The sequence below is a fragment of the Bos taurus genome, chromosome 9, assembly GCF_002263795.3.
Source record: "Bos taurus isolate L1 Dominette 01449 registration number 42190680 breed Hereford chromosome 9, ARS-UCD2.0, whole genome shotgun sequence".
Taxonomy (NCBI): Eukaryota; Metazoa; Chordata; class Mammalia; order Artiodactyla; family Bovidae; genus Bos; species Bos taurus.
Genome location: NC_037336.1, coordinates 18,607,787 through 18,632,133, shown reverse-complemented (window position 1 = coordinate 18,632,133; position 24,347 = coordinate 18,607,787). Strand labels below are relative to the sequence as shown.

The window sequence follows — 24,347 nt, the reverse complement described above, 5'->3', positions numbered from 1 at the left end:
AGTTCTCAAACTTTACATCGGCACCTCTTTACATTAATGAAAATTATTGCAGTTCCTTTGTGTGTATTATCTATTCATATTTACCACTTAAAAATTAAAACAAGTTTTAAAATATTTTTATTCATTTAAATATAATAAACTCATTTCATGTTAATATAAGTAAAAAAAATTTTTATAACATCATTATTTCCCAAAACAAATTTATGAAGTGAGTGGTATTGTTTTATCCTTTTGAGGATGTTTAATCTCTGGCTTAATAGAAGGCAGATTTCTTATATCCCCTTAGACATGCAGTCTGTTGGGACATTGCTGGAAAACTTAGGCAAATAACATCTTCATATTATTCATTTTTAAAAAAAATTTTTGGCTGTGCTGTGCAGCATGCAGGATCTTAGTTCCCCTGACAAGGGATTGAACCTGTGTCCCCTGCAGTGGAAGCATGAAGACTCACAATTTTTACTTGAGAAATCCCTAGGAGTCCCCAGAACACACTTTGAAAACAGCTAAACTAGAATATTTAGGTACTGCCGTGAGAATTTTTTTGTAACTTGGTAATCTAAACATAAAGTGAAAACATAGTGTACTTTTTCCCCCTAATTTAATATCTTTACATTATTATGCAAATATTATCTATTTAATAAAAGACTTTTCAGGATGGATAATAAACATAAAGCATTTTACATCTTGGTTTTGAATGCTAATCTAAATTAAGCAATATTTTGAAGTTGTTCCAAAAACAGCCCAAACTTTGTAGTTGGTAGATTTATTTTATAGTCAAACTTGTTTCATTTAACAGTTGGAATTCGGCCTTTCTCTCTGTGAAGTTTTTGGTAAATTATAAATTTCAGCATAGAAATTATATAGATGTCTTTAGATTTTGTAATGAGAACATAAACTGTGTAGTTTTCTTTAATCCTGAACTATTCTGGAGATTTTTAAAAATATCATTGGTGATAAAAAGTGTTTATAGTTAGATGATTTTTTGTTTATTTTGAAAATTAAAATATTAGACTGGAACATACCATTTTAGGTTATAATATATATTTTTTCATTGTTCAGCATTTGCATTGACTAGCATCTGTTAGTTTATAACTTGCTGTATTTAGGTTTCATCAATTCTTTTAGCATTTTTCCTCTTCAGTGGATTAAATCATGGTTGGGTAGTTGTTTTATACTGTGAATCAAGGGATTTCACTGAATGAATGTGAATTTTTCCCCCCAAGTAAAATGAAATGTGACTAGCAAGAACAAATTACTATGTTTTTAAAAGTACATTTTATTTACTGTAAATAATTGTATCCTGTATCCCCACTGTATTTAGCAAACATTTTATCTGTGTCTTTCACATAATAGGTGAAGTATTACAGACATTTAGCACCTGATCACTTGCTGCAGATCTGTCATCGACTGGGACCTCTTCTTGAGCAAGAGATTCCACAAAGTGTTCCTGGAGTACAAACTTTGTTAGGAGCTGGAAGACAGTCCTTGCTACGCACAAACAAAAGTATGAAAGATTTCTAACAGCATTTAGATGGTCTTTTTCTCACTTTTTGTCTTTGTGTCCTATCTTTATATCCAATAAAAAATGTTTGTGTTTAATAGGCTGCAAGCATGTTGTGTGGAAAGGATCTGCTCTGGCTGCATTGCATTGTGGAAGACCACCAGAGTCACCAATTAACTATGGTAGCCCACCCAGCATTGGTGAGTTGTTTGAGTTCATTACCAAGTTGATAGCCTCTTAGTAAAGAGCTTTTGAAAATAAAAATGTTTTTTACTTGCTGTGAAGTCAGAGAATTTTCATTTTTTGTGTATTAGCCTTCAAAGAGGAAAAAGCCCTCAAATTTTTTTCTTATGTTAGTAATCTATAATGAAAAAGTCATAAGAATGTGTAATTATGGATTATAAATATTGTACCTATCTAATGAGCTCATTGGTATTTTTATAGAATATTGTTTTTTAAAGATATATGTCATTCTGTTGATTCAGTAGGCAATTGTATCATAATACAGATTAGTTGTAATAGTGTGGTTATTTTTATGAATAATTGTGTACTTTTTGGCCTTTAAAATTTCAAGAAGGAAAACTGATGTAGATAGATCTTCTTGAAATGCCCTCTAAATTCATCCTTTTTAACTCCACTACTACAGGGTGCTTATCTTACCTGAATTACTATAGCCTCCTTCACATAGTCTTGCTTCCGGGATCTTCTCCCTCTCTCCCTTTCAGGTTATACTATATGTAACCCTGTAATATTACTCTTATTTAATTCTACTTCTGCTATGTCTCTCTTCTGCTCAAGGTAGTATGAGAGGTAGCTTATGGTATTTTAATGGAGTTGCAGTTCCTCTACCACCAAGTCTTACTTCTGACTTTCATAGAGCTTCGTATTTTAATCATAGCCTCTTCTGTCCCTACCCTCCTGCTTAGTTAGAAGTGTCTTCTCCCTCTTTCTTCTACCTGTCCAGATTATACTTATTTCTCTTCCTTTTCTGGGTAATTACAGTCAGTATTACCATATTATAATTTGTCAGTATTATGGTTTTGTATAACTTGTTTAATGTTTATATAAAATATGCTTTTCTATTGTTTTACTTACAGAAGTACTTTCTAAGGTTTTGTGTTTTATCTGGGGCATTTTGTATTTCATAGACAATTTTGATGTATTTGGGTATAAATCTAACTGTTAGTACTGGAAAGATGATCTCTTTTACTTTAGATTTTTCTCATTGGTTTCATGAAGTTTGACTGTGATATTCCTTGGTGTCATTTTTTTCTGTTTATCAAGCTTGAGATTTATTAGGCTTCTTGAATCTGTAATGTCTTTTATTGGCATTGGAAAATTGTCAGCCATTATCTTTTAAAATATCATGTCTGCTCCATTCTCTCTCCTCTCCTGGAACTCCAGTTAAACAGATGCTAGGCTTTCTCACTGTCTTCTCTCTTCCCCTCTCTTGTATGATTTACATCTTTTTTAGTTTTCTCTGAGCTGTTTTCCAAAGTTATCTTGTGGTTTACCCATGGTGGGTAATCATGGGTGATCTTTTTTTTTTTTAATATGATTGTCCTGGTTAAATAATGATTCCTATGTGTTCTCAGTATAATGAACAACTATAAAACAACAAAGGATTTGAGACACGAGTATATTTTCACCTAGAAAATTATACTAGGAAGTAGAACAGTTTTCTTAAAAGAAGGGGAAGGTAAATTTATTAGAAGTGTCCCCTCTAGGGAAAAGTCTATCCTTTTTTTGAAAAAATGCAGATCCATTTAATAAGGGGAATATGTTGTTCTTTCAACGCATTGTCAGGCAACACTGTGGAAGGCAGTGAAAGTGCAAAAATGATTGATAGTAACTTTCCTCTTAACATTTGCTATGTGAGTAATTACTCTGTTCAGGCACTATTCTAACCATTTTCCATTTATTTTTATCTTTTAAAACCTTAAGTGATCTTTAGGTAGGAAATACTTTTACTTTACAGAGAAGGAAATTGAGGCATGAAAAGGTTTGGTGACTTGACCAGGGTTACATGTTTAGTGAGTCGTGAAAGTACAGTGACTCCCATTATGCTGTTCCTTATTCTTAATAAACTAATAGTTAACAGTTGGTTAACACTTGGCTACTCAAGAAAGTTGGTATTAGTCATATTTTGGAAAAGGATACCAAATTATATTTATAAAGTCAGATAAAGTATTTTAGGCCATGTCATTAATCATCAGATCAGTAAATATTGCTGACGTGGTTATAGGGGATTTAAATATGGCAAAAATAACTTGAGCTTTGTGTCACATCAAGAGAAATGCCGCTGGTATATTCAGGTAATAGAATTAATTACCATGCAGGTAATTGTTGTACCTTTCTGAAAGAGTTTTATTTCATTTTTAAGGTTTATGATAACATTTTTCCATTCAGATTTTCAGGAAGTTGCTCTTCATATTTAAAAAACAAAAAAACGCCTGTACTGGAACGCTGATTTTACCTGATGTTTTTGTATTCGCATATAATTTTTGACATCTCTAAAGAGAAGCTGGACTAATCAAAATGACTCTACTTACTAATAGTCGTAGTTTAGTGCCGTGTCTCTTCAGTTCACCTTGGTGACAGTCTTAAATGTCTTGTCATTATTATGAAAGTGTGATTGGGTGGTAATGGGAAGAAAAAGTCATTAGGTTTTTTGGCAGAATAATTTGCCTGCATAGTGATACAATATTCATTTCAGGTTATCACAGACTATGAGTCAGAAGATTTTTATTTTTAAATATGAGTGTTAGTATCTTATTTTGTTGATTCCTCTGCCATTTCTGTCTGGCTGCCTCTAAAAATTTTCCTTGTTCTTTTCCTGGATCAATGTAGTATTACCAAAGACCCATGTAATAAAAAGATCTTAGCATTATAGCTTTTCTTAAAATACAAATGGGAATGTTTAGTGTAGATTCAAATATTTAAGGTTTGATACATTTGGGAAATAGGCTTTTTAAAAAAATTTTTGAAATAAATTACTTACTGGAAAGTTGCTCAAAAAGCTATTATAACCCGTTGCTCAGTTTTTCCTCATGTTACAGTCCTATATTATCTAGAATTCCTTAAAACTGCTCCGCCAATGTTATTATTAACTAAACACCAGACCATATTCATATCTCACCACATTTTCCAACTTAATTACTTTTTCTTGTTTCAAGATCTGGTACAGAATACAATACTGCATTTAAGGCTTGCACAGTTTTTTTAATTAAACTTTTTACTATAACTCAGAAAATCATTTAAGATTGGGGTGATGGTAAATTGGATTTTCCTTTCTTAGATTTTTTTTTCAGTAAGGCCTGTATATTCTGTTCAGTCCTTTGCATCTGTTTTCCATTGCCACAGCCACATGTGGGCCTTGTGCTCTTTGCCTGGAGCTCTGCATCATTCATTCACTTCCCAGGTAAACATTAGTGTTAGTCACTCAGTCGTGTCTGACTCTTTGAAACCCCTTGGACTGTGGCCCGCCAGGCTCCTCTGTCCATGGAGTTCTCTGGGTCGGAATGCTGGAGTGGGTGGTCATTCGTGGGTGGTCATTCCCTTCTCCAGGGGATCTTCCCGACCCAGGAATTGAACCCAGGTCTCCTGCATTTCAGGCAGATTCTTCACCATCTGAGCCACCAGGGAAGCGTGAGTAAAGACTGCATCCCTGCATCATGTCCCACACTGGCTTAGAGCTGGAGAGTAGGATAATGAGGAGCATGGCCTCTGCTCTCCTAGAATTACAGATTAAATGATCTCCTGCCTCCAGTCTTATTCCTCTACCCTAGAACTTAGCTCTAAACCAGGGTTTCTTAACTTCAGCACTGTTCTCATTTTGAGCCACATAATTCCTTTTCATAATTGACTGTCCTATGCATTGTAGGGTGTTTATCAGCATCCTTGTCTGTAGCAACTCCAGTGGTAACTACGGAAATGTCTCCAGAACATTCCCAGATACCCCTGGGGTAAAATTGCCTCCTGTTGAGAACTGCGGCTCTGAACTTTCTAAAATGCAGATGTGATCACGTCATGCCTCCTTTTCCCCAGTGACTTTGAATAGTCTCAGCCCTGTAATGTGGCTCACAAAATGGACCTTCTCCCGCCTTTTCCTCACTTGTACCTTGTGCTGCAGCTTTGTACAACTATTTGGCAGTTCTTAAAATCAGCCAAAGTCTTTTCATCCCTTTCTCTCTGCAGTGTCCCTCATTCTATGAACATTTATCTATTCATGCTTTAAAACCTAAATGTAACCAAGCAGAATTAAGTACTTATACTTACTCTGCTATAGCTTTTGTCACATAATCATGGCTATTTATTTACCTTTGTTTTTTCTGCTGTACTGTTAGGTTCTGGAAGTTGGAAAGTATGTGTTTGTGCTCTGTATACACCCAACTCCTCAGCATTAGTATATATTTAATAAAGAGGCAGTAGGTAATTGATATAATTGGTGACCTCCAGTAGAACAGGAAAAGTTCAGAAATGGGTTGGGGGTAAAAAACAGAGTAGATGGTTGGAAGAAGAGAGAGACTCAGTCTTCAAGGATAGCTGTGAGGTAAACAAAAACCCCAAAACTGACTTTTAGGAAATAAAGTTTATTAGTGAACTGGGTTATTGGTTCATTGTACCTGGAATATTAAAACTCATACCTGTATAATTTCGAAACCAACTCTGGAGTTTATCTCAGTGCTTTCTTACCCTATTTTATTGTATTATCTGCTTTTAAATCTTGACTACTTTGTACCTCCTATTATTTGATACAAATTGTGAAAACTGCTTGAATTTCAGTCTCAGGGCAGAATAACCAATGTGAGTTGGCTCCTTTCCAGCCCTTTACAACCTCCTGTAATAAATGTTTTTGAGAGGCAGAAAAATAAAAAAATACCATTAATCTGTTATCACTAACTTCTGACAATTTTCTGTGGAAGAGTTGTGAATGTGTACTTGTCATGGCAACGTTTACTTTCAGAGGTGCTAACAAATCTCTGATATTTGTCCTTTCTCACCTCCTTACCCATGTTATGCCTCTTTTTGAATACAGTTTATTCTGTATTTACCTATGATAAACAACCCTACTTCAATAGTAAGTGACATGGTTGGGGAAGAAAGTAGGAGAGGAGATAAATACATTAAGGCTGTTTTTAAAGTTAAATTTGGAGACTGTGAAGCATGTTTATCTTGTGAAAAAGATTGTATTAAATTAAAGCAGTCATTTGCTAATTGCCTTGTTTGCCTTTTTCTTAGATTTAACATGTCAGCAAAGTAAACTCCTAATCTCTAGGTTTCCCAAGTTTTCATCTCTTTTGTTTGCCAGATGCTACCATCTCTTTGTTATTTTACTTGTTGCTTCTGCAGCAAAGTTGCAGTCTTGGTGAGTGGAAATAAGGAGTATTGGAGAACCTGATTCTTCAAAATGTTTGTGTGTAAGGAGTCAGCTTTGCCTTTAAAAGCAGCTTTACTCCACAAATATCCAGTTAAGGTTAAAAAGCCTATACAGTAGTTCCTCTCTTTTGATGGTGGATATGTTCTAAGCTCTCCTGTGGATATTTGAAACGGCAGATTGTACCAAACCCTATATATATTGCTTTTAAAGAAGTATCTGATAAAGTTTAATTTATAAATTAGGCACAGTAAGAGATTAACAATAACTAATAAATAGAACAGTTATAACTATATACAGTTGACTGTTGAACAGTCCAGGGATTAGGGGCACTGATTTCTCTGTCCCTTGCAATTATGTAGTACTGTAGTATTTATTGAAAAAATCCTAATATAAGTGAATCCATGTTGTTCAGTGGTCAGCTATACTGTAATGAAAGTTTTGTGAATGTGATCTCTCATTTTCTCTCTCAAAATACCCCATTGTACAAATTTAATGCCTTTTTTTTTAGCCTCAACTACGCACTTATCACAGAGTGTTGCTGTAGTTTTTGTGATTTGAAGTGCAACAGCAAAACTAGCACACATTCTTTTTCCTTCATCACAGTTTCACAGATAAAATATTCATTCTTTTATTTATTTATTTTTTGGCCTCACCTTGCGGTTTGTAGAATCTTAGTTCCCTGACCAGCGATTGAACTTCAGGCCCTGGTAGTGAGAGCACCAAGTCCTAATCATTGGGCTGCCAGGGAATTCCTAGGAATTTTTTTTTCCCTTTGTTTACTTAGCTGAAAACTTTCACCTTTTCACTGAAAGGATACATTTTACAGCTTCTCTTTGGCTTATTTGAATTGCCCACATCACTACTCTTACACTTTAAGCCATTATTAAGTAAATAAAGGTTACTTGAACACAAGCACTGCAATACCAGGGACAGTCAATCTGATGACCGACATGGTCTGATAACTCAAATGACTGCTAAATGAATGAACCGGATATGCTGGACTATGGAGAAGGCAATGGCAACCCAATCCAGTATTCTTGGCTGGAGAATCCCATGAACAGAGGAGCCCAGCTGGATACAGTCCATGGGGTTGCACAGAGTCAGACACAACTGAGTGACTAACACAACATGCTGGACTAAAGGATCCTGGGTAGCATGGATCATCGATCACACTACTCAGAATGGTGTGCAGTTTAAAACTCAGAGGAGTTGTTCATTGCAGGAATTTTCCATTTAATATTTTCAGACTGATTGACCACAGGTAACTACAACTGCGGAAAGAGAAACCGTGAATTAGGGAGGGACTACTGTATGTTAAAAGGAGTCTTAAATCTTGTCCACATTTCTAGTTTTCTCAGAGGAAATAGTTTGAACAAAGGCACCAAATATTCACTTAAAATTAGTTATGAATCTTGACTGCTCAAGATGTGTGGCCTTAGGCAAGTTGTTTATTTTTTCAACCTCTCAATTTCCTCATCTGTAAAGTGGAGATAATATCTACCATATCTAGTTATTTGGAGGCACCATGAAATTAAAAGACGCTTACTCCTTGGAAGGAAAGTTATGACCAACCTAGATAGCATATTCAAAAGCAGAGACATTACTTTGCCAACAAAGGTCCGTCTAGTCAAGGCTATGGTTTTTCCAGTGGTCATGTATGGATGTGAGAGTTGGACTGTGAAGAAGGCTGAGCACCGAAGAATTGATGCTTTTGAACTGTGGTGTTGGAGAAGACTCTTGAGAGTCCCTTGGACTGCAAGGAAATCCAACCAGTCCATTCTGAAGGAGATCAGCCCTGGGATTTCTTTGGAAGGACTGATGCTAAAGCTGAAACTCCAGGACTTTGGCCACCTCATGCGAAGAGTTGACTCATTGGAAAAGAGTCTGATGCTGGGAGGGATTGAGGGCAGGAGGAGAAGGGGACGACAGAGGCTGAGATGGCTGGATGGCATCACTGACTCGATGGACGTGAGTCTGAGTGAACTCCGGGAGTTGGTGATGGACAAGGGGGCCTGGCATACTGCGATTCATGGGGTCGCAAAGAGTCGGACACAACTGAGCGACTGAACTGAACTGAAATGAGTAGTAAAGTGAGGCACAAAGTAGGTGACAGAAGATGTTATATTCTAACTTTGTAACATTCAGTTAATTATTTTGCAAAAACATCTAGGGTACATTTTTAAAGAGGAGATTCTAGGAGATTCTTTTCCCTTCTCATTTTCACTGTTATATTTTGCCATATTTTCAATACTGTATTTGACTTATTCTGAAATGGCTCTTAGCATATCTGGCACTGGGCTAGGGTCTGCAATTGTAGGGTTAAATTTTTTTCTTTTATGACTATATTTCTTTAATAGTTCTTAGAAAAAGCTTTTATATTATTATAAATCTTGGAGCTTTAGCATATAATGTCTAATTTAACAATTGGCGTATAATTCAGTAAATTTTAAGATTCTATTCATTCTTTCCCTAATACTCTACTCAGTCTTGTACCTTTTCCTGCCTTTTATACAATCCATATTTTAATCCTTAGTTAGGTGTCTACTCATCACTTATTTGCATACATTTATTTTGATCTGCTGTTTTCTCAGTAACCATTTTTCCTTCCAGAATTTATTTTCTTTTGCCATTTTAATCTTCTAGCTAGGAAATAGTTATATGGTTTTATAATTTGTGTTGTTCTTTAACCATTTACATATTTGGGGGGCAGTCCTTGGTTTTGTTTTTTAATCTGTCCCCTGGATGATATTTACTGCTTTTAGGGCTTGAGGATAGAGGTTATTATTGTATTATTCCTTATAGATCCAGCCCCTCAGCATCAGTAAGTATTAAATGAAGAGATAATATATAATTGCTGTAATTGATGAACTGGGGTAGAATAGGAAAAGTTCAGAATAATATTCATATTTTCACTTGTCACAGATTTTTGTTTTTTTATCTCCCTTCTCCTTCACCCCTCCCCTGCTCACCTCTTCCTTCTTTCCTTCCTAAAAACAGGTAGTTAATGAGAGACTACTAAAATGTATTGCATTTTTGTTTTTTAAGGGAAATAAAACTAATGTTCAGTATGCCAAAGCACCACATATATAAAATAGACATTCATATTTTTCTTTTGTTTAAATTTCTTTTCAAATTGTGATTGACCAAAAAAGGGGAGGCACTTTGAAGAATGACAGTTTCCTTGGGTGAGTTTAAATGGTTGCTCTTGTGGCTGTGTTTATTTTCTTTTGTAAATCGTACAGTAAAATTTGTTTTTAGGTTATGGATGTGATAAGAGGTGCCCCCCTGCCCACCATATGATGTGTCTGACATATAATTTCAGAACTAATTAGGAAGCACTAGCCATTTCCTTTTTTAGTTTGCATCATATCTTTTTCCAGATTGATTATTGGGTTTGATGTTAAATCTCATAGCTCTCTAAGTGAAGCAAATTATCATATTTTCTTCGTAAAGTCTCTGACTTTTTATTTCAAATTTCTTCAGGGAAACTTTGAAGTTCAGGATTGAACATCTAACTAGACATCTTAAAAACTGGGAAGTCCATGATTAAGCTGAGTAGATATTTACATAAACAGCAGCAATTTGTTCAAGCATCTTTAGGGAGATGCAAGGGGAAAATGATCTCACATAAAAGTCTCTTAAAAAAAAGTAAAGGAAAAAAGTAAGATCCACTTTTATAATATGAAGATTTGACTGTTTAAGGACTGTCAGTATAGATGTTAGTACATAATGCTGTCAAGTTTATAAAAGGTTTTTATTTGCTTTTTATAATAACTGCAAACTACCCCACCTTTATTAATGAGAAAACTGAAACTTAAGAGAGGTGGTGAGTAATTCAGTTATATCTTTGGATATTTTATTTCTCATCTTATGCATTTAGCTTTGATCATATTTATATAGCACCTTTTTACCTTTCCTGTGAAATTCTATATTCATTAGTCTTGTACTACCCGTGTCCATTTTATTGATTTGGGTATAGGAACTTTTTGAATCATGCCCCAGTATATGAATTCTAGAAACAGTAAAACATGGTGTGTTCTCTCAAGTTTGTATCTTGCCTGATAAATACTTAAATTTGAGAGAAAATATTCAGTTCCTTGAGAAGGCCTTCATAATCTTGTTGGCCCACTGATTAAGTTTTTCTAAAATGAAATTTTGTGTTTTGAACCCTCTGATTTCTTTTGTAAAATCACCTTTTGCTTTTAGTTACATACCTTCAGATCTGTTCTCATTGTTCTCAAGAGATAAAACTGCAGTTATCCCAAAGCAAATCTTTTACCATATTATTCCCACTTTTTTCTCCCTAGAAAGCTTCAATTTATTGTCTTTGGAAAATAGCCCAAAATGCCTGGCATAGCCTAGAAAGCACTCTGCAGTCAGCCTCTTCCTCCTTAGTCGTTTTCTCTGATGCTGCCTCGTTTGTGCTCCAAGGGCTGGTCACACCTGACTTCCTTCTGTTGCTTAAATGTTGCGCTCCTTCCAGCCTCCGACCATTGCACACGCCCTTCCCTCCACCTAGATAGATTATCACCTCCCTGCCTTCCCTGGCTGTTCATTTTCCAGGTATTTAAATATCAGTTTTTAGGGAAGTGTACTCTGACTCCCTGATATCCTCCTGCCCTATATGTTTAGGATCCTTTGGTGTATATTTCAAGATTTCTCTGTACCTTCTATTTGATGGAACTTAACATTGTTGTAAGTCCTTGTTCATGTCTTTCTTCCCTGCTAAACTGCAGTCTCCATGATGGTAAGTTCTGTCTTTTGTTTTTCTTTGTTATATCCTTTAGTTCATACTTGGCCGATATAGGTGCTCTATAAATGTTTGTTGACTCAAAATTGAATGGTTAAAATGTTTGGGGGGAAAAAAAAACCCTAACTTTTTAAAAAATGAATTTTTATTGAAATAGCTATTAAAATATTTAAAACTGAAAATATTATACCATTGTATTTTCTGTATCATCACATGAGTTTCCAGGAAAGAAATGAGAAGGAAGAATCATACAAATCAGGGATTGTACAGCTCTAATAAATTACAACTTGTAATGTCTGGTTTTTTGTTTGGTTTGGTTTTTTAGTGCTTATTTTTGTATTTGGTTGGTGAATTTTTTTTTTTTTGCTTAACTCTTGAAATCATTTTTTTCATCTTCTGTGTTTTATTTCCGTTAGTATTTGAGTTCTTTTCAGGCATTATTCATATTTGTGACATCTGCTAAATCTTAAAAACATGGTGTCTTTCAAATGGGAATTACAGCTAAACTTGAAATTAAATAGGTAGAGATTTGGAGGGCAGCTGCTGTTCATACTAATTATTTTAGATACGTTATAAAAGAGGGAGGGAGGATCTCTTGGGTTTTGTGTCACCCATGTAATTATTTCGCTTTGCTTTTCTGTTTTCTCTTGCCTCACTCCCCATCCTTTTTTTTTTTGTGGACAGATAAGCTAATTACAGGATTATTCTTCAAATGTTGCAACCCTTTGCACTTTAAAGTTGGCATTTTTGTTCATTATGATTATTGTTATAGAATTTTATTTGTCTTGTTCTTATGTCGAGTCGTTACTAGTTACTTGTGTATTGTGATAGAGACCAGATGATGCTGTGGAAATAAACCAACCTGTGTTGAATTATTTCCTAGATTATCTCTGGCCCTCAGATTACGAATATTTGGTTGTAATTTTCTACTAATAGCTGTTTGTATCTAATATCTGTTAGAATTACTGTGGTGAGCTTTTCACTCGTGGCTCTATAGAGAATTAAATGTTACAGGTTCCTTCGTATATACGTCCTTAACAAATAAAATTGAATCTAAACTATCTTTACCATCTTTTACTTTAAAAATTTAATGGGAAAGATTTAGAAACAAACATAAACAAAGTTGATGACCCATTGTATTTTATGGCTTCTGAATCAAACTAGACGTGAATACTTTGTAGTATATCCATTGTCAAATAGGCAATGGTTATTCTCTGTAGTGTATACATTCATGTACTTTAATATGCTTAGTCTTTAGGGTTTCTTTTTTTTTTAATGATTAAATAAATTTAAATTCCTTGAATCTTTATCCCTGGATCTGTTTTTATCAGTCTTTGAATTTAAGCTTAATCTCTTTAGACAGTTCATATCTTTCATATTACTCTTGAGCTCCTCAAGGTAGGCTGAGCTATACTTTATTTAATAAAATATTAATCAGGATGTACATATGCTCAATGCAGAAAACTTGGAAAACAGAGCAGCTGAAAAATTAACCAGTCTCACTGGTTATCTGTTACTAATACGTCAGCATGTTTCCTCTCAGTCTTTTTTCCTAATGTTTGTCTACTTAAGCAGTATGGTAAGAGTGCACTCTTTGGAATAAGCTTGAATTCAAACCTGGGCTTCATCTCTGGGATTGAATGGGAAAATTACATTCTGCCTTTCAGTTCTGTTATTGGTAAGGAGTGTCCGCAGTACGCGGATAATTGTCATACCCATTTTAAAGATCCATGAGGATTAAATCAGAATGTATATGAAGTTCCTTGAACAGTGTCAGGTACATAGTAAAAGCACTCAGTAAATATTAGCTATTATTTTCCAAATCTGCTACACATCATAATAGTTTTCTGTTGCTTTTTTCCCCTCCACAAGAATAGCAGATAAGACTTTTTTGTACTAGATTCTTGAAGCCGCCCCCATAAGAACCTCTCTCTAGCTTCAATCACTGTTGACTTTCATCTTCCTTAATAGGTACTTTCTCAAGATACTTGATTCTTGGTTTTAGCGTAAGTTTTCTTTTAGGGAATTAGATAGCTGTTTTTTGTGACCTGCACAATTGCATCATCTTTCCATTCAAACATTTTTGTGATCCTTTAAAAAAATTTTTTTATGTAATTTTATGCATTAGCAAATACTTTATTACCACACAATACTTTATTTAGTGGAAATCACCAATGCCGTGTAGAGAAAACTTTTTGGACTTGTTGTGAATTTGGAAGATTATTGCTATAGAAATTGGCCTCTGATCGTGGATGTAGCATTATTTTGTTGGGCAAGCTAATTATTGTCTAAAGAGGTAGATCATTTTACAGTTGATTTTCATGTAGTTTTGCTTACATGATTATCATTATTTTTGTACAGGCAGACTTCAGAGGTATGATGGGGTTCTAGACCACTGCAATGAAGTTGATACCATAGTAAAGCGAATCACACCAATTTTTTGGTTTCCCAGTGCATGTAAAGGTTATTCACACTGTACTGTAGTTTATTAATTGTGCAATAGCATTATGTCTAAAAGGAACTGTAGATGCCTTCGAAAATAATACCGTTGGAAAACCGTGCCAGTAGACTTGCTCAATGCAGAGTTGTTACAAACCTTCAGTTTGTAAAAGCAAATAAAGCACTCCAGTATCTGCAAAGTGCACTAAAGCAAAGCATAGTAAAATGAGGTATGTTTGTAATTTACTCAAGTTTAATTCTGTAGGTTTCCAAACTCTGACAGAGCCTTTATTTAACAGAGATTGTGGAGATTAAAATGAAATCTAGATACTGATTCTGCAGAATCTACTCTTTTGTACTTTAATTTAGGAACTGTTTATATGGTTATTAATTACAAGTTATAACTAATTCTGCATTTTATGTATAGAAACTCTGGAAGCTTTCTAAGTGTTTTTTTAAAACCAGAATCACAGAATAAAGTTGGTCAAAATATAGTACAAAAATAAAGCTGATAAAAAATTAAAGTCTTTTGGTAAAATATTCTGATGTTTCTTATCTGAGTACCCTTTTTTTGTTACCAGAAAAGGGTCTAGTTGCACCTTCTGAAGTACATGTTCTTTCTTCTTTTTGCATCCTCCTTTAATTCTTCTACTGGCACAAACCTTAATTCTCCAGGTTTTGGAATCTACTGCCACCTGCCTCTCTTTTGCATTCATTATGCTGCCAGCATGGCTGTGCTTTCACATGTTGGCAAAAGTGGTAGACACTAGTCCTGGCCCTCTAGTTGCAGTAGCTAACCCACATTGGACTAGATACTGTATTGTTTTATGTTTTTCATAAGAGTTGAAACTTCAACAGCAGCAAAAGCCCAGCTTCTTTCTGCATTTTTGTTAATTGATAGTAAGTTTAATTTTTTTCTTCAATTCATCTTTCTTAACATGACTTATTTTGACCTTGGGTAATTCATTGCAGTTACACCGTGTGCCCTTGTCCATTTTTTTTTTTATTGGCTACACTGTGGCTTGTGAGCTTTTAATTCCTCCACTAGGGACTGAACCTGGGCCCTCAGCAATGAGTGCGCAGAGTCCTAACTAGTAGACTGCCAGGGAATTCCTCCATTTTTTAAAGTACTTAGCCAGTTGATCTTGTAGGGTATTTTGCTAAGTGAAATAAGTCAGACAGAAAGACAGATACTGGATTATGTCACTTACATGTAGAATTAAAAAATTCAACAAACTGGTGAATATAACAAAAAGAAGCAGACTCATAGATATGGAGAACAAACTAGTGATTACCAAGGGAGAGCAAAGGAGGGGGCCCAATGTTGGAGTAGGGAATTAAGAGGAATAGGGTTATAAAGTAAGCTATAGGGTATATTAGACAACACAAGGACTATAGCCAATATTTTATAATAAGTGTAATTGGCGTATAGACTTTAAAAATTGTGAATCACTGTTTTGTAAACCTGTAACTTACATAATACTGTATAACAAATACGCTTCACCTTCAAAAAATTGGGACAAAAAGTACCTATTAGAAGGGGGGGCCTTTTGGAGGGAGGTGATGATATTTCTGCTTTAGTTCTTTATTATCTGCAGAGATTTTATCATATGTTTTTCTAATATTCTCAAAAATATAGTCACTAAGGTTATTGCAGATGCTCTTTTTTGGCAGCTATCCATTTTTTCCTCATAAACTTGGTTCATGTGATAGAGATTTGTCTACAGATTTCCCATGAACTTGATTCACATGGTACAGATTTGTATAGTGAGGAAAACTGAGGTAAATCTGCTTATGTCTATCTTTTTCTAAAATATCTGCATTGGAAACTTGGCCCATTTGTGGGATGAAAGTACCATGTTCCTGGATAGACAGATGGCAACTGTTTATAGGTAAATGAAATTAAGCTTATATTTCCAACAGGTGAATTTTTAAAAAACTTCTCAGTAGTCTTCAAACTATATAATTATAAATCAGGAGTAAGATATTTTTTAAAGGACATGAAGAATAGCCACATTCATACTAAAGTGTCACTAGTAAATTTAAAGTTTTGCTGCTGCTGATGATGATTTAGTCGCTACCTTATGTGCAACTCTTGCGACTGCGTGGACTGTAGCCCACCGGGCACCTCTGTCCATGGAACTCTCCAGGCAAGAGTACTGGAGTGGGGTGCCATTTCCTTCTCCAGGGGATCTTCCCAACTCAGGAATCTAACCCTGGTCTCCTGCACTAACCTGCAGGCAGATTCTTTACCAACAGAGCTATGAAGGAAGCCCAAAGTTTTGCTGCTAAGTCACTTCAGTCGTGTCCGACTCTGTGCAGCCCCATAGATGGCAGCCCACCAGGCTCTCCGGTCCCTGGGATTCTCCAGGCAGGAACACTGGAGTGGGTTGCCATGTCCTTCTCCAATGCATGAAAGTGAAAAGTGAAAGTGAAGTAGCCCAGTCGTGTCCGACTCTTCACGACCCCATGGACTGCAGCCTACCAGGCTCCTCCGTCCATGGGATTTTCCAGGCAAGAGCACTGGAGTGGGTTGTCATTGCTAGTATATAAATAAACATGCCTTCAGTAGGTTAGTACAGAAATATATATACGATAATTAAATCACAGTTTATTAGAATAGAGAAGGGTTAGTTAGTGGAAAGACTGGAACAAATAGTTGATTATTTAGGGGAGAAACAATATCTTTAGAGACTCACCTAGTAACATCTACCAAAACTCTGAATATGTTAAGGAGTTAAGTGAGAAATTTAAACCACAAAAACATAGAAGAAAATTTAAGTAGATATTTATTATACTGTTGGCTGGTAGAAGAACCATTCTAAAGCACTATACCAAGTTACAAAAGAAAAGAAAAATATTGATAAAATTGGCTGTGTAAATGTGTGAAATTATGAGATGTCAAAGAATAGCCAGGTATGAAAAGCAAGTATATTGTGGAAAATGTTTCTGGATGAATGACTTGAGAAGTTGAAGTTGAGAGTACCTTGCTTAAAATCTCCACAGTATCATGTTTAAATACAAGTCCATCAAACTTAAAGCCTAGTTTTTATTTCATTAAGGAATATGGATGGCATAGCTATTAAAATTCTGTTTATGAGGGAAATCTCTGCAAAATTTTGTGTAATTGCTTTAGGTGGTAGAATTATGTAAAGACAGTATTCTTATTTTCTACGTTAAGTATGCATTCGTATTATGATTAAAGAAATAAATTAATTCTTAAAAGATACCTTGGTGTGAACTACAAAGAAATGACTTGTGGGGAAATTTTATTTACCAAGGATGTATGCACAGAAGTAATAGTTAAGACCCTACTGGCTAGATATATACAGAGTTATACCTGTTAATAACTTTAAGAAATTGTGGGTCTTTTGTTTATTTTGTTTAGTAACTAGTTCTAAATTGTGCACAAAGACTTTGTTTCAAAGGCTGTTATGAATGATTTGCTGCTACAAATGACACTTACCACTTTTTGCTCCTTTTCTTTCTCCATAGATCATACAAATGAATAGCAGTGATTTCTGGAAATTTTATTTCACTTTACTTGTCCATTCACTCAGAATGGTTGAATAAATATGTTTACCTATCCCTTTGCTTCCAAATTAAGTAAATTTAGCAGGGCAGTTGAAAGGAAGAATGGTATGGAATCTTTGAATCTGTAATCTGTCCAATAAGGAAATGCATTTTTGTTTTATTCCTAAACCTAATTGTTTTTTGTTGTGTAGTTAATTTATTAAGTCCACCAAATGCATAGCTTCTACTAAGTGCCAGCCACCACGGTCAGCGTTTAGACTAATCAAAGAACAAAACAGACAAAAAAAATTGTGCCTGTGTGGAGTTTATTATATTGTAGTAGGGGGAGATAGAAAATAAACAGTAAACATAAATAGCAAATAAAAGGTGATGATGGAAAAAGAGCAGATACTAAGCTCCATAGGGGCATCAGGAGTTAGCAGTGGTGGTAGGGGATGGGTTGTAATTTTCACTAGGCTGATCAAGTTAGGCTTCATTGAGAAGGTGACAGACTTTTGAGGAAAGATATGAAGAAGGAAGCCTGGGAATTAGCCACGTGGGGCGAGAGTGTTCTGGCCAGAGGGAATAGCGGGTGTAAAGACCCCAAGTTAGGAGCTTTACCTGATGTGTTGGAAGAATGGGGGTGATTAGAATGGTTGGAATAGACCAGTCAAGGGCTCAGATAATGGACACAAGATTGTGCAGTCTTGGTAGGCTGATGTATGATGAACTTGGTGTTTATTGTGAATCAAATGAACACTGCAGTTTTGAACACAGGAGTGGTACTATAGGGCAACTGGTTAGGTTGCTTTTAAAATTAAAAAATTTTACTTTAAAAGTAAAATTCACTTTTTACTAGAGGAGGTGGCATTTAAACTGGCCCTGAAGGATAAGAAAGAATTTGCCAAGTGAAGAAGATAGAAATTTACTTTGGCAGGCTTAATTTAAGAACATTTCCCATCACCATACTTGGGAACATAAATGTACTTTTAAACAAAAGTCATATATGTTACTTGATATAAGGTTAAAACTATAATAATGTCATATAAAGAACTTATTCCTTTGTGACCTCTTATATCTGCTTAACCATGCTCATTTTAAAAATTGATGTTCTGGTTTAATAAAATTTAAGGAGTTCCTATAATCCAAGAGACATTTCCTTTTTCCTCAAAAATCCAATTACTGTTAACAATTTCTTGAGAAAGTGAATGATTGCCATTTGCTTTTCTGCCATAAAACTGTAAATTTAATTGAACCATCTTGTGTTTCTTCTTATTAACTAAGATTCACTTATATACTTTTTTATTTAAAAGGCACTACACTCAGTTGCAGGAAATATGAATAAGGCAAAATTTCTGTCCTTAAGATACTTAAGATCTGGTAGGAGAGACAAGATGTTACGCAAATTGTGTAGTAAAAGAATATGTGAGTTCATTCAACGGGAATCCTACCACATCTTCTCTGCCTAATTGACCTAATTGACCTGGTCAGACCTTCTTCAAATCCAACCTCCTCAGTTGAACTTCAACTACTGAAGCATACCTGTATTTTTTCTCTAACCCCCCGTGTCAAGTTTGAACCACCAGCTTATTACCTAGGAACTCTACATCCTGTTTTCCCTGTATGTCATATCTTTTAGTTCTGTTGTACAAGTGTGTAAATTGGTTGACAGCAAGGACTCTGTTTGGTACCCTTTCCCTTAGGATGCTGATGTAGTATCATTAAAAATACTCAGTAGTTAATTGGCAGCCAAGCATAACATAGGGTGGTATGGAGTACAGTATTTGACTTAATGTTTCTAAAAAGGTTTTCTTGAAATGTTGACTGTAAGGTAGCTTTTTGAAAGGGATGTTCTTTTTCTCAGTTGACGCTTAAAGTGAAAATAAAGGTTTAATCCCAGTTTAGGTAGAGATTCAGTAAAAACTGTTTAAGAGAGTAGTAACATTTTCTCTTAAGGGAATTAGTTTTTGCTTTATCAACTCTGAAGTATAGTCTTCATTAAAAATCCATCTTAAAACATTCTGACCTATATAAAAGTGCCTTATCATAATTAAAATAATAGTTTTGGTATCGTAGTTACCTCCAAAGACCATATTTTTGTACCTGAACAGTGATAGAGATTTTAAGAAAATTTGACATTTTGAGTTTGTAAATTTGGGGTGGAGAGAATTAAACTGTATTGGTAACACAGTACGGTCAACATCTGTGCTCTATGTCATCACTTAATTTTCTATAAAACAGACAATAAGTGAGATGTTATTGATCCTTAGTGTTTGGATAAGATCATTTGAGTTCTCATTTGGCAGGACAGATGATGCCTGTGGTTTTGTGTGATCTTGACTCCAAATCAGTTGGAGCTAAAGTGCAGGTGGTCGTCTTTCACCAGGCCATTTCTGTGCATAAGGCAAAGTATATCAGGGTTTATTAGAAACTTACCAAATCCCTGTTACTGTATAACTAGTTTCAGCCTAAATATACTAATTAACAACTTTCAACAGTTTGTCTTAGGTAGCAGAGATGTTGAAATAGATTGTATCCTAGAGTGCTTGCTTCGGCAGCACATATACTAAAATTGGAACGATACAGAGAAGATTAGCATGGCCCCTGCGCAAGGATGACACGCAAATTCGTGAAGCATTCCATATTTTTACCTAGATGCCCATCAGCAAATGAATGGATAAGAAAGCTGTGGTACATATACACAATGGAGTATTACTCAGCCATTAAGAAGAATACATTTGAATCAGTTCTAATGAGGTGGATGAAACTGGAACCTATTATACAGAGTGAAGTAAGCCAAAAAGAAAAACACCAGTACAGTATACTAATGCATATATATGGAATTTAGAAAGATGGTAACAATAACCCTGTGTACGAGACAGCAAAAGAGACACTGATGTGTAGATCAGTCTTATGGACTCTGTGGGAGAGGGAGAGGGTGGGGAGATTTGGGAGAATGGCATTGAAACATGTATAATATCATGTGTGAAATGAGTCACCAGTCCAAGTTCGATGCAGGATACTGGATGCTTGGGGCTGGTGCACTGGGACGACCCAGAGGGAGGGTATGGGGAGGGAGGAGGGGGGAGGGTTCAGGATGGGGAACACATGTATACCTGTGGTGGATTCATTTCGATATTTGGCAAAACTAATACAATATTGTAAAGTTTAAAAATAAAATTTAAAAAAAAAGATAGAAAAAAAATAAAAATAACTCATAAAAAATTGTCAAAGGAACAACAACAACAAAAAGATTGTATCCTAGAACTTGTCCTCTAACAGCAGGAGATGCACTCTTATCAGAATATAAAATAATTGATGTAGGAAAAGATCATGTAAGCACAATGGAATTATTCCTTAAATTATATTTTATTGCTTTAGAAACTGCAAAGTATTCTACCTTGTCGCCAGTCCCCAATGTTTTCTTTTTTTGCTTGTAAATGTAGTGTAAGCCAAACATTTATTGTATGTGAATAAGATAATATTCTGAGATTCTTTATGATGCACCTGAGAGATTTATATTTCATAAACTTTAGGGCATAATCGTAGGCTCTAAACCGGAGTTAAATATTGTTAATATCAATACTTTGTATATATTTAAATTGGGGGTTGGCGGGGGGGGGGGGGGGGGGGGACTAAATTTAAATGTGAGAAACTGCAGTGCTTATTATCCAAAGTAGATGGCAGTCACAGTCAGAAAAAAGAAAGCCTTGTATTAAAAGATAATCTACAGGTGAAAATGTGCCTGCAGACCAGTCAGCATGTATTTATTGAGCACCTTCTTTGTTTATAATTCTAATTCCATCGTAATTATTGGTATAGAAAACAAAGAACAGTAGTAAGTAAGATGGAAAGGAACATCTTCGGCCAAATTCAGCATATCAGGCTTTGGAGCAGGAGGTAAATTTCGTTCATATCTTGAAATGGGCGTTAAATGGGGGTTAAAATGGGCGAGGTGAAGAAAGAGGGCTAATAGGTTCTAGAAAAGGAATCATTGTACAGGTCTTCGGCAGGATTCCCAGCTTTTTTTTTAAATTTATTTATTTTTGGCTGTGCCGGGTCTTCATTACTACCCTCGGGCTTTCTCCAATTGCAGAGAACGGGGGGTTTCTCTGTTGGTGGTGCGTGGGCTTTTCATTGCTGTGGCTTCTCTGGCTGGGCTCTAGGCTCTGACTTCAGTAGTTGTGGCGCGAGGGCTTAGTTGCCTTGCTGCATGTGGAATCGTCCCAGGCCAGGGATCAAATCTGTGTCCCCTGCATTGGCAGGCGGATTCTTAACCACCAGACAACCAGGGAAGCCCTTAATTGTTATTATTATTAATGCAACAAGTTATTCCTCTGTCTTCATTTGTTGCAAAGTTTTTAGAAGTGTCATTCAGCGTGTCATATTTAGAGTGTTTAAGAATTGCTGTTTGTGGAAAAGAAAAAAGCACCGGATCCAGTTTCAACTGCTTTTATGAGAAAATCTATCTCATAGGAGACTTTTAAAGAAATAATGTCATACAGTCATTCTGGGTTTTAAAGAGCCTCTTTAGGTGGCTCAGAGGTTAAAGCGTCCGCCTGCAATGCGGGAGACCTGGGTTCGATCCCTGGGTGGGAAGATCCTCTGGAGAAGGAAATGGCAACCCACTCCAGTGTTCTTGCCCGGAGAATCCCATGGAGGAGCCTGGTGGGCTACAGTCCACGGGGTCGCAAAGAGTCAGACACGACTGAGCGACTTCACTTCACTTCACTTCACTTCAGACAGAGTAGAGAGTAAAGAAGCCTGAGTTTTAATTCTAGCATCATGCCTTACTTTGTGACTTTAGGCAGGTTATTTAACTAGATTTTCTTGTTTGTAAAGTGAAGATAATAGTGCTTTTGACTTATTTCAGGTAAAATAACGGGCTTTACTATTTTGAAGACTTTTAACTAGGAGTCATATGCATTAGAAAGCATCTTTATTTTTACCAATATATGAGAAATTGAAATACATGAATTCTTAAAAGAGGATAATTAAGAAAATTAATTTCTGAATTATACTTATTTCCCCCTTTTCTTGGTAGCGGATACTTTGTTTTCAAGGAAGCTGAATGGAAAATACAGACTTGAGCGACTGGTTCCAACTGCAGTGTATCAGCACATGAAAATGCATAAAAGAATTCTTGGACACCTGTCGTCTGTGTACTGTGTAACTTTTGATCGAACTGGCAGACGGATATTTACTGTAAGTTTTTAAAGCATTATGTTAATTCATATATGAGATTACAAAAATGTTGCTTATAGTTGAACTTTGAAACAAAACCTTTGTTTTTCCTTTTAATTTGAAGAACTAGAAATTCACATAATACACCTGTCTGTAACAAAAGGTTGCTTAAAATTGGACTTCAAGTTTGAAATGTTTTTGAAAGACATGTTGTAACACAGTTACATTATTGTCCTCATGGATGAGTGTAATTCCCAGCATTATATCAGATAATGCAGTTGACATTTTGTAAAATGTCATACAATAGTTTTAATTCTAAACTTAAGGACATTTTATCCAAAGTGTATTAAGCACATTAGAGTCTGAGAAATGGCCCTTAAAGTGGTGATAGGGAAAAGTCTGAGCATATGTAAGCTTATTACCTTTTATCTTTAGAACCTCATCCTTCAGTATATCTGGCGTTCAAAGAATCTCTTTGAGTTTGTTACTGTTTTCTTTTAACTTGTTGAATGGAGAAAAGCAGAGCTTTTCAGGTTTTAAGTGAGAAAATTGCTTTTGGAAGTATTTCAATTTCTTTTTAGGTGCCTTAACTATTATATCCACTAAGGGTAATACTACACTACAGTGGTTGTACTTATAATTAAATATTACTTACGTGAAATACTGGGCTGAAGGTATGCACTTATTCACGGGGTTCCTATGGGAAATTGAAGTTAACATGGAAATTCCTATGTCTGTCTTTGAAGAGAGCAGCTGCGAATTTTATACAGTCACAACAATTATAGATTCCTCTTTTAAGTAGATATGCTTGTAAGCTGAGATTTATTTATATCTACTTTCTCTCCTTTACCCATACACTCAGTCATCTGTAAAACAGCTAAATGGCAGGATGTGGGAAAGGATTTCCATACTTATTTTTTTCCTGGTTCTAGAATCCTCTTCAGGCATTTGCAGATCATTTCGTATATGTTAGTATTCTCCCTTTCATTTCCTCTTTTATGTCTGCTATTCTTTATGAAGCAGAATAAAAGTGAAATTTTCAAAATTTTCTGACAGGTTATTATCTTCAGAGTGAGGAACAGTTATCCCTATATTTGCTGAAGTCCTTGATATACTTGCAACAGTAACTTGCTCTCAAATGGTAATGGAAAATTATCTTTAGAGTTAGTTCAACATATTATTATTTAAATTTAGCTCTCAAAACATATAGTAAATTAGGCATTTCTAATGTTAGAAGGATTCTTTCAAAAATAATAATAAATAGAATGAATGAGAAAGAAGCATTACATTGTGTTTATATTTCATTTTGGCATTAAGTTATGCCATATACTGAAATTATAAAAAATATCTATAACTTCTTAATTTTTTGATGTCTTTGAAAGGAATTCTTTGAAAATGAGAGAGATGGTAGGCATTAATTTGTCATACTTTATGAAGCATTGTGTGTATATTGATTTGAATTAGACACATAATTTCTTATACTTTTTTGAGGGAAAAATCCAGTGAGTAATAATGCTGTTGCTATCTTACAGTAGTAGATTAGTAGGCATAGAGCTGGGAGAGTGTTCTGAACCTGGCTT

General features: G+C 35.3%; 1 protein-coding gene and 1 non-coding gene across 6 annotated transcripts in view; both read left to right on the top strand.

The window, feature by feature from the left end:
* PHIP (pleckstrin homology domain interacting protein) overlaps positions 1–24,347 on the top strand; it is a 128,352-nt gene that overhangs the window by 14,618 nt on the left and 89,387 nt on the right. For all 5 annotated transcript variants that reach the window (XM_059890069.1, XM_024996925.2, XM_024996924.2 and 2 more), the window contains exons 5-7: positions 1,354–1,504; positions 1,603–1,701; positions 22,628–22,788. In XM_059890069.1, the coding sequence (XP_059746052.1) occupies positions 1,354–1,504; positions 1,603–1,701; positions 22,628–22,788 (411 nt within the window). The remainder of the gene's footprint in view (positions 1–1,353; positions 1,505–1,602; positions 1,702–22,627; positions 22,789–24,347) is intronic.
* On the top strand, positions 20,126–20,232 carry LOC112448180 (U6 spliceosomal RNA). Its single transcript, XR_003036567.1, has one exon. It is a non-coding gene; the product is annotated as a U6 spliceosomal RNA (small nuclear RNA).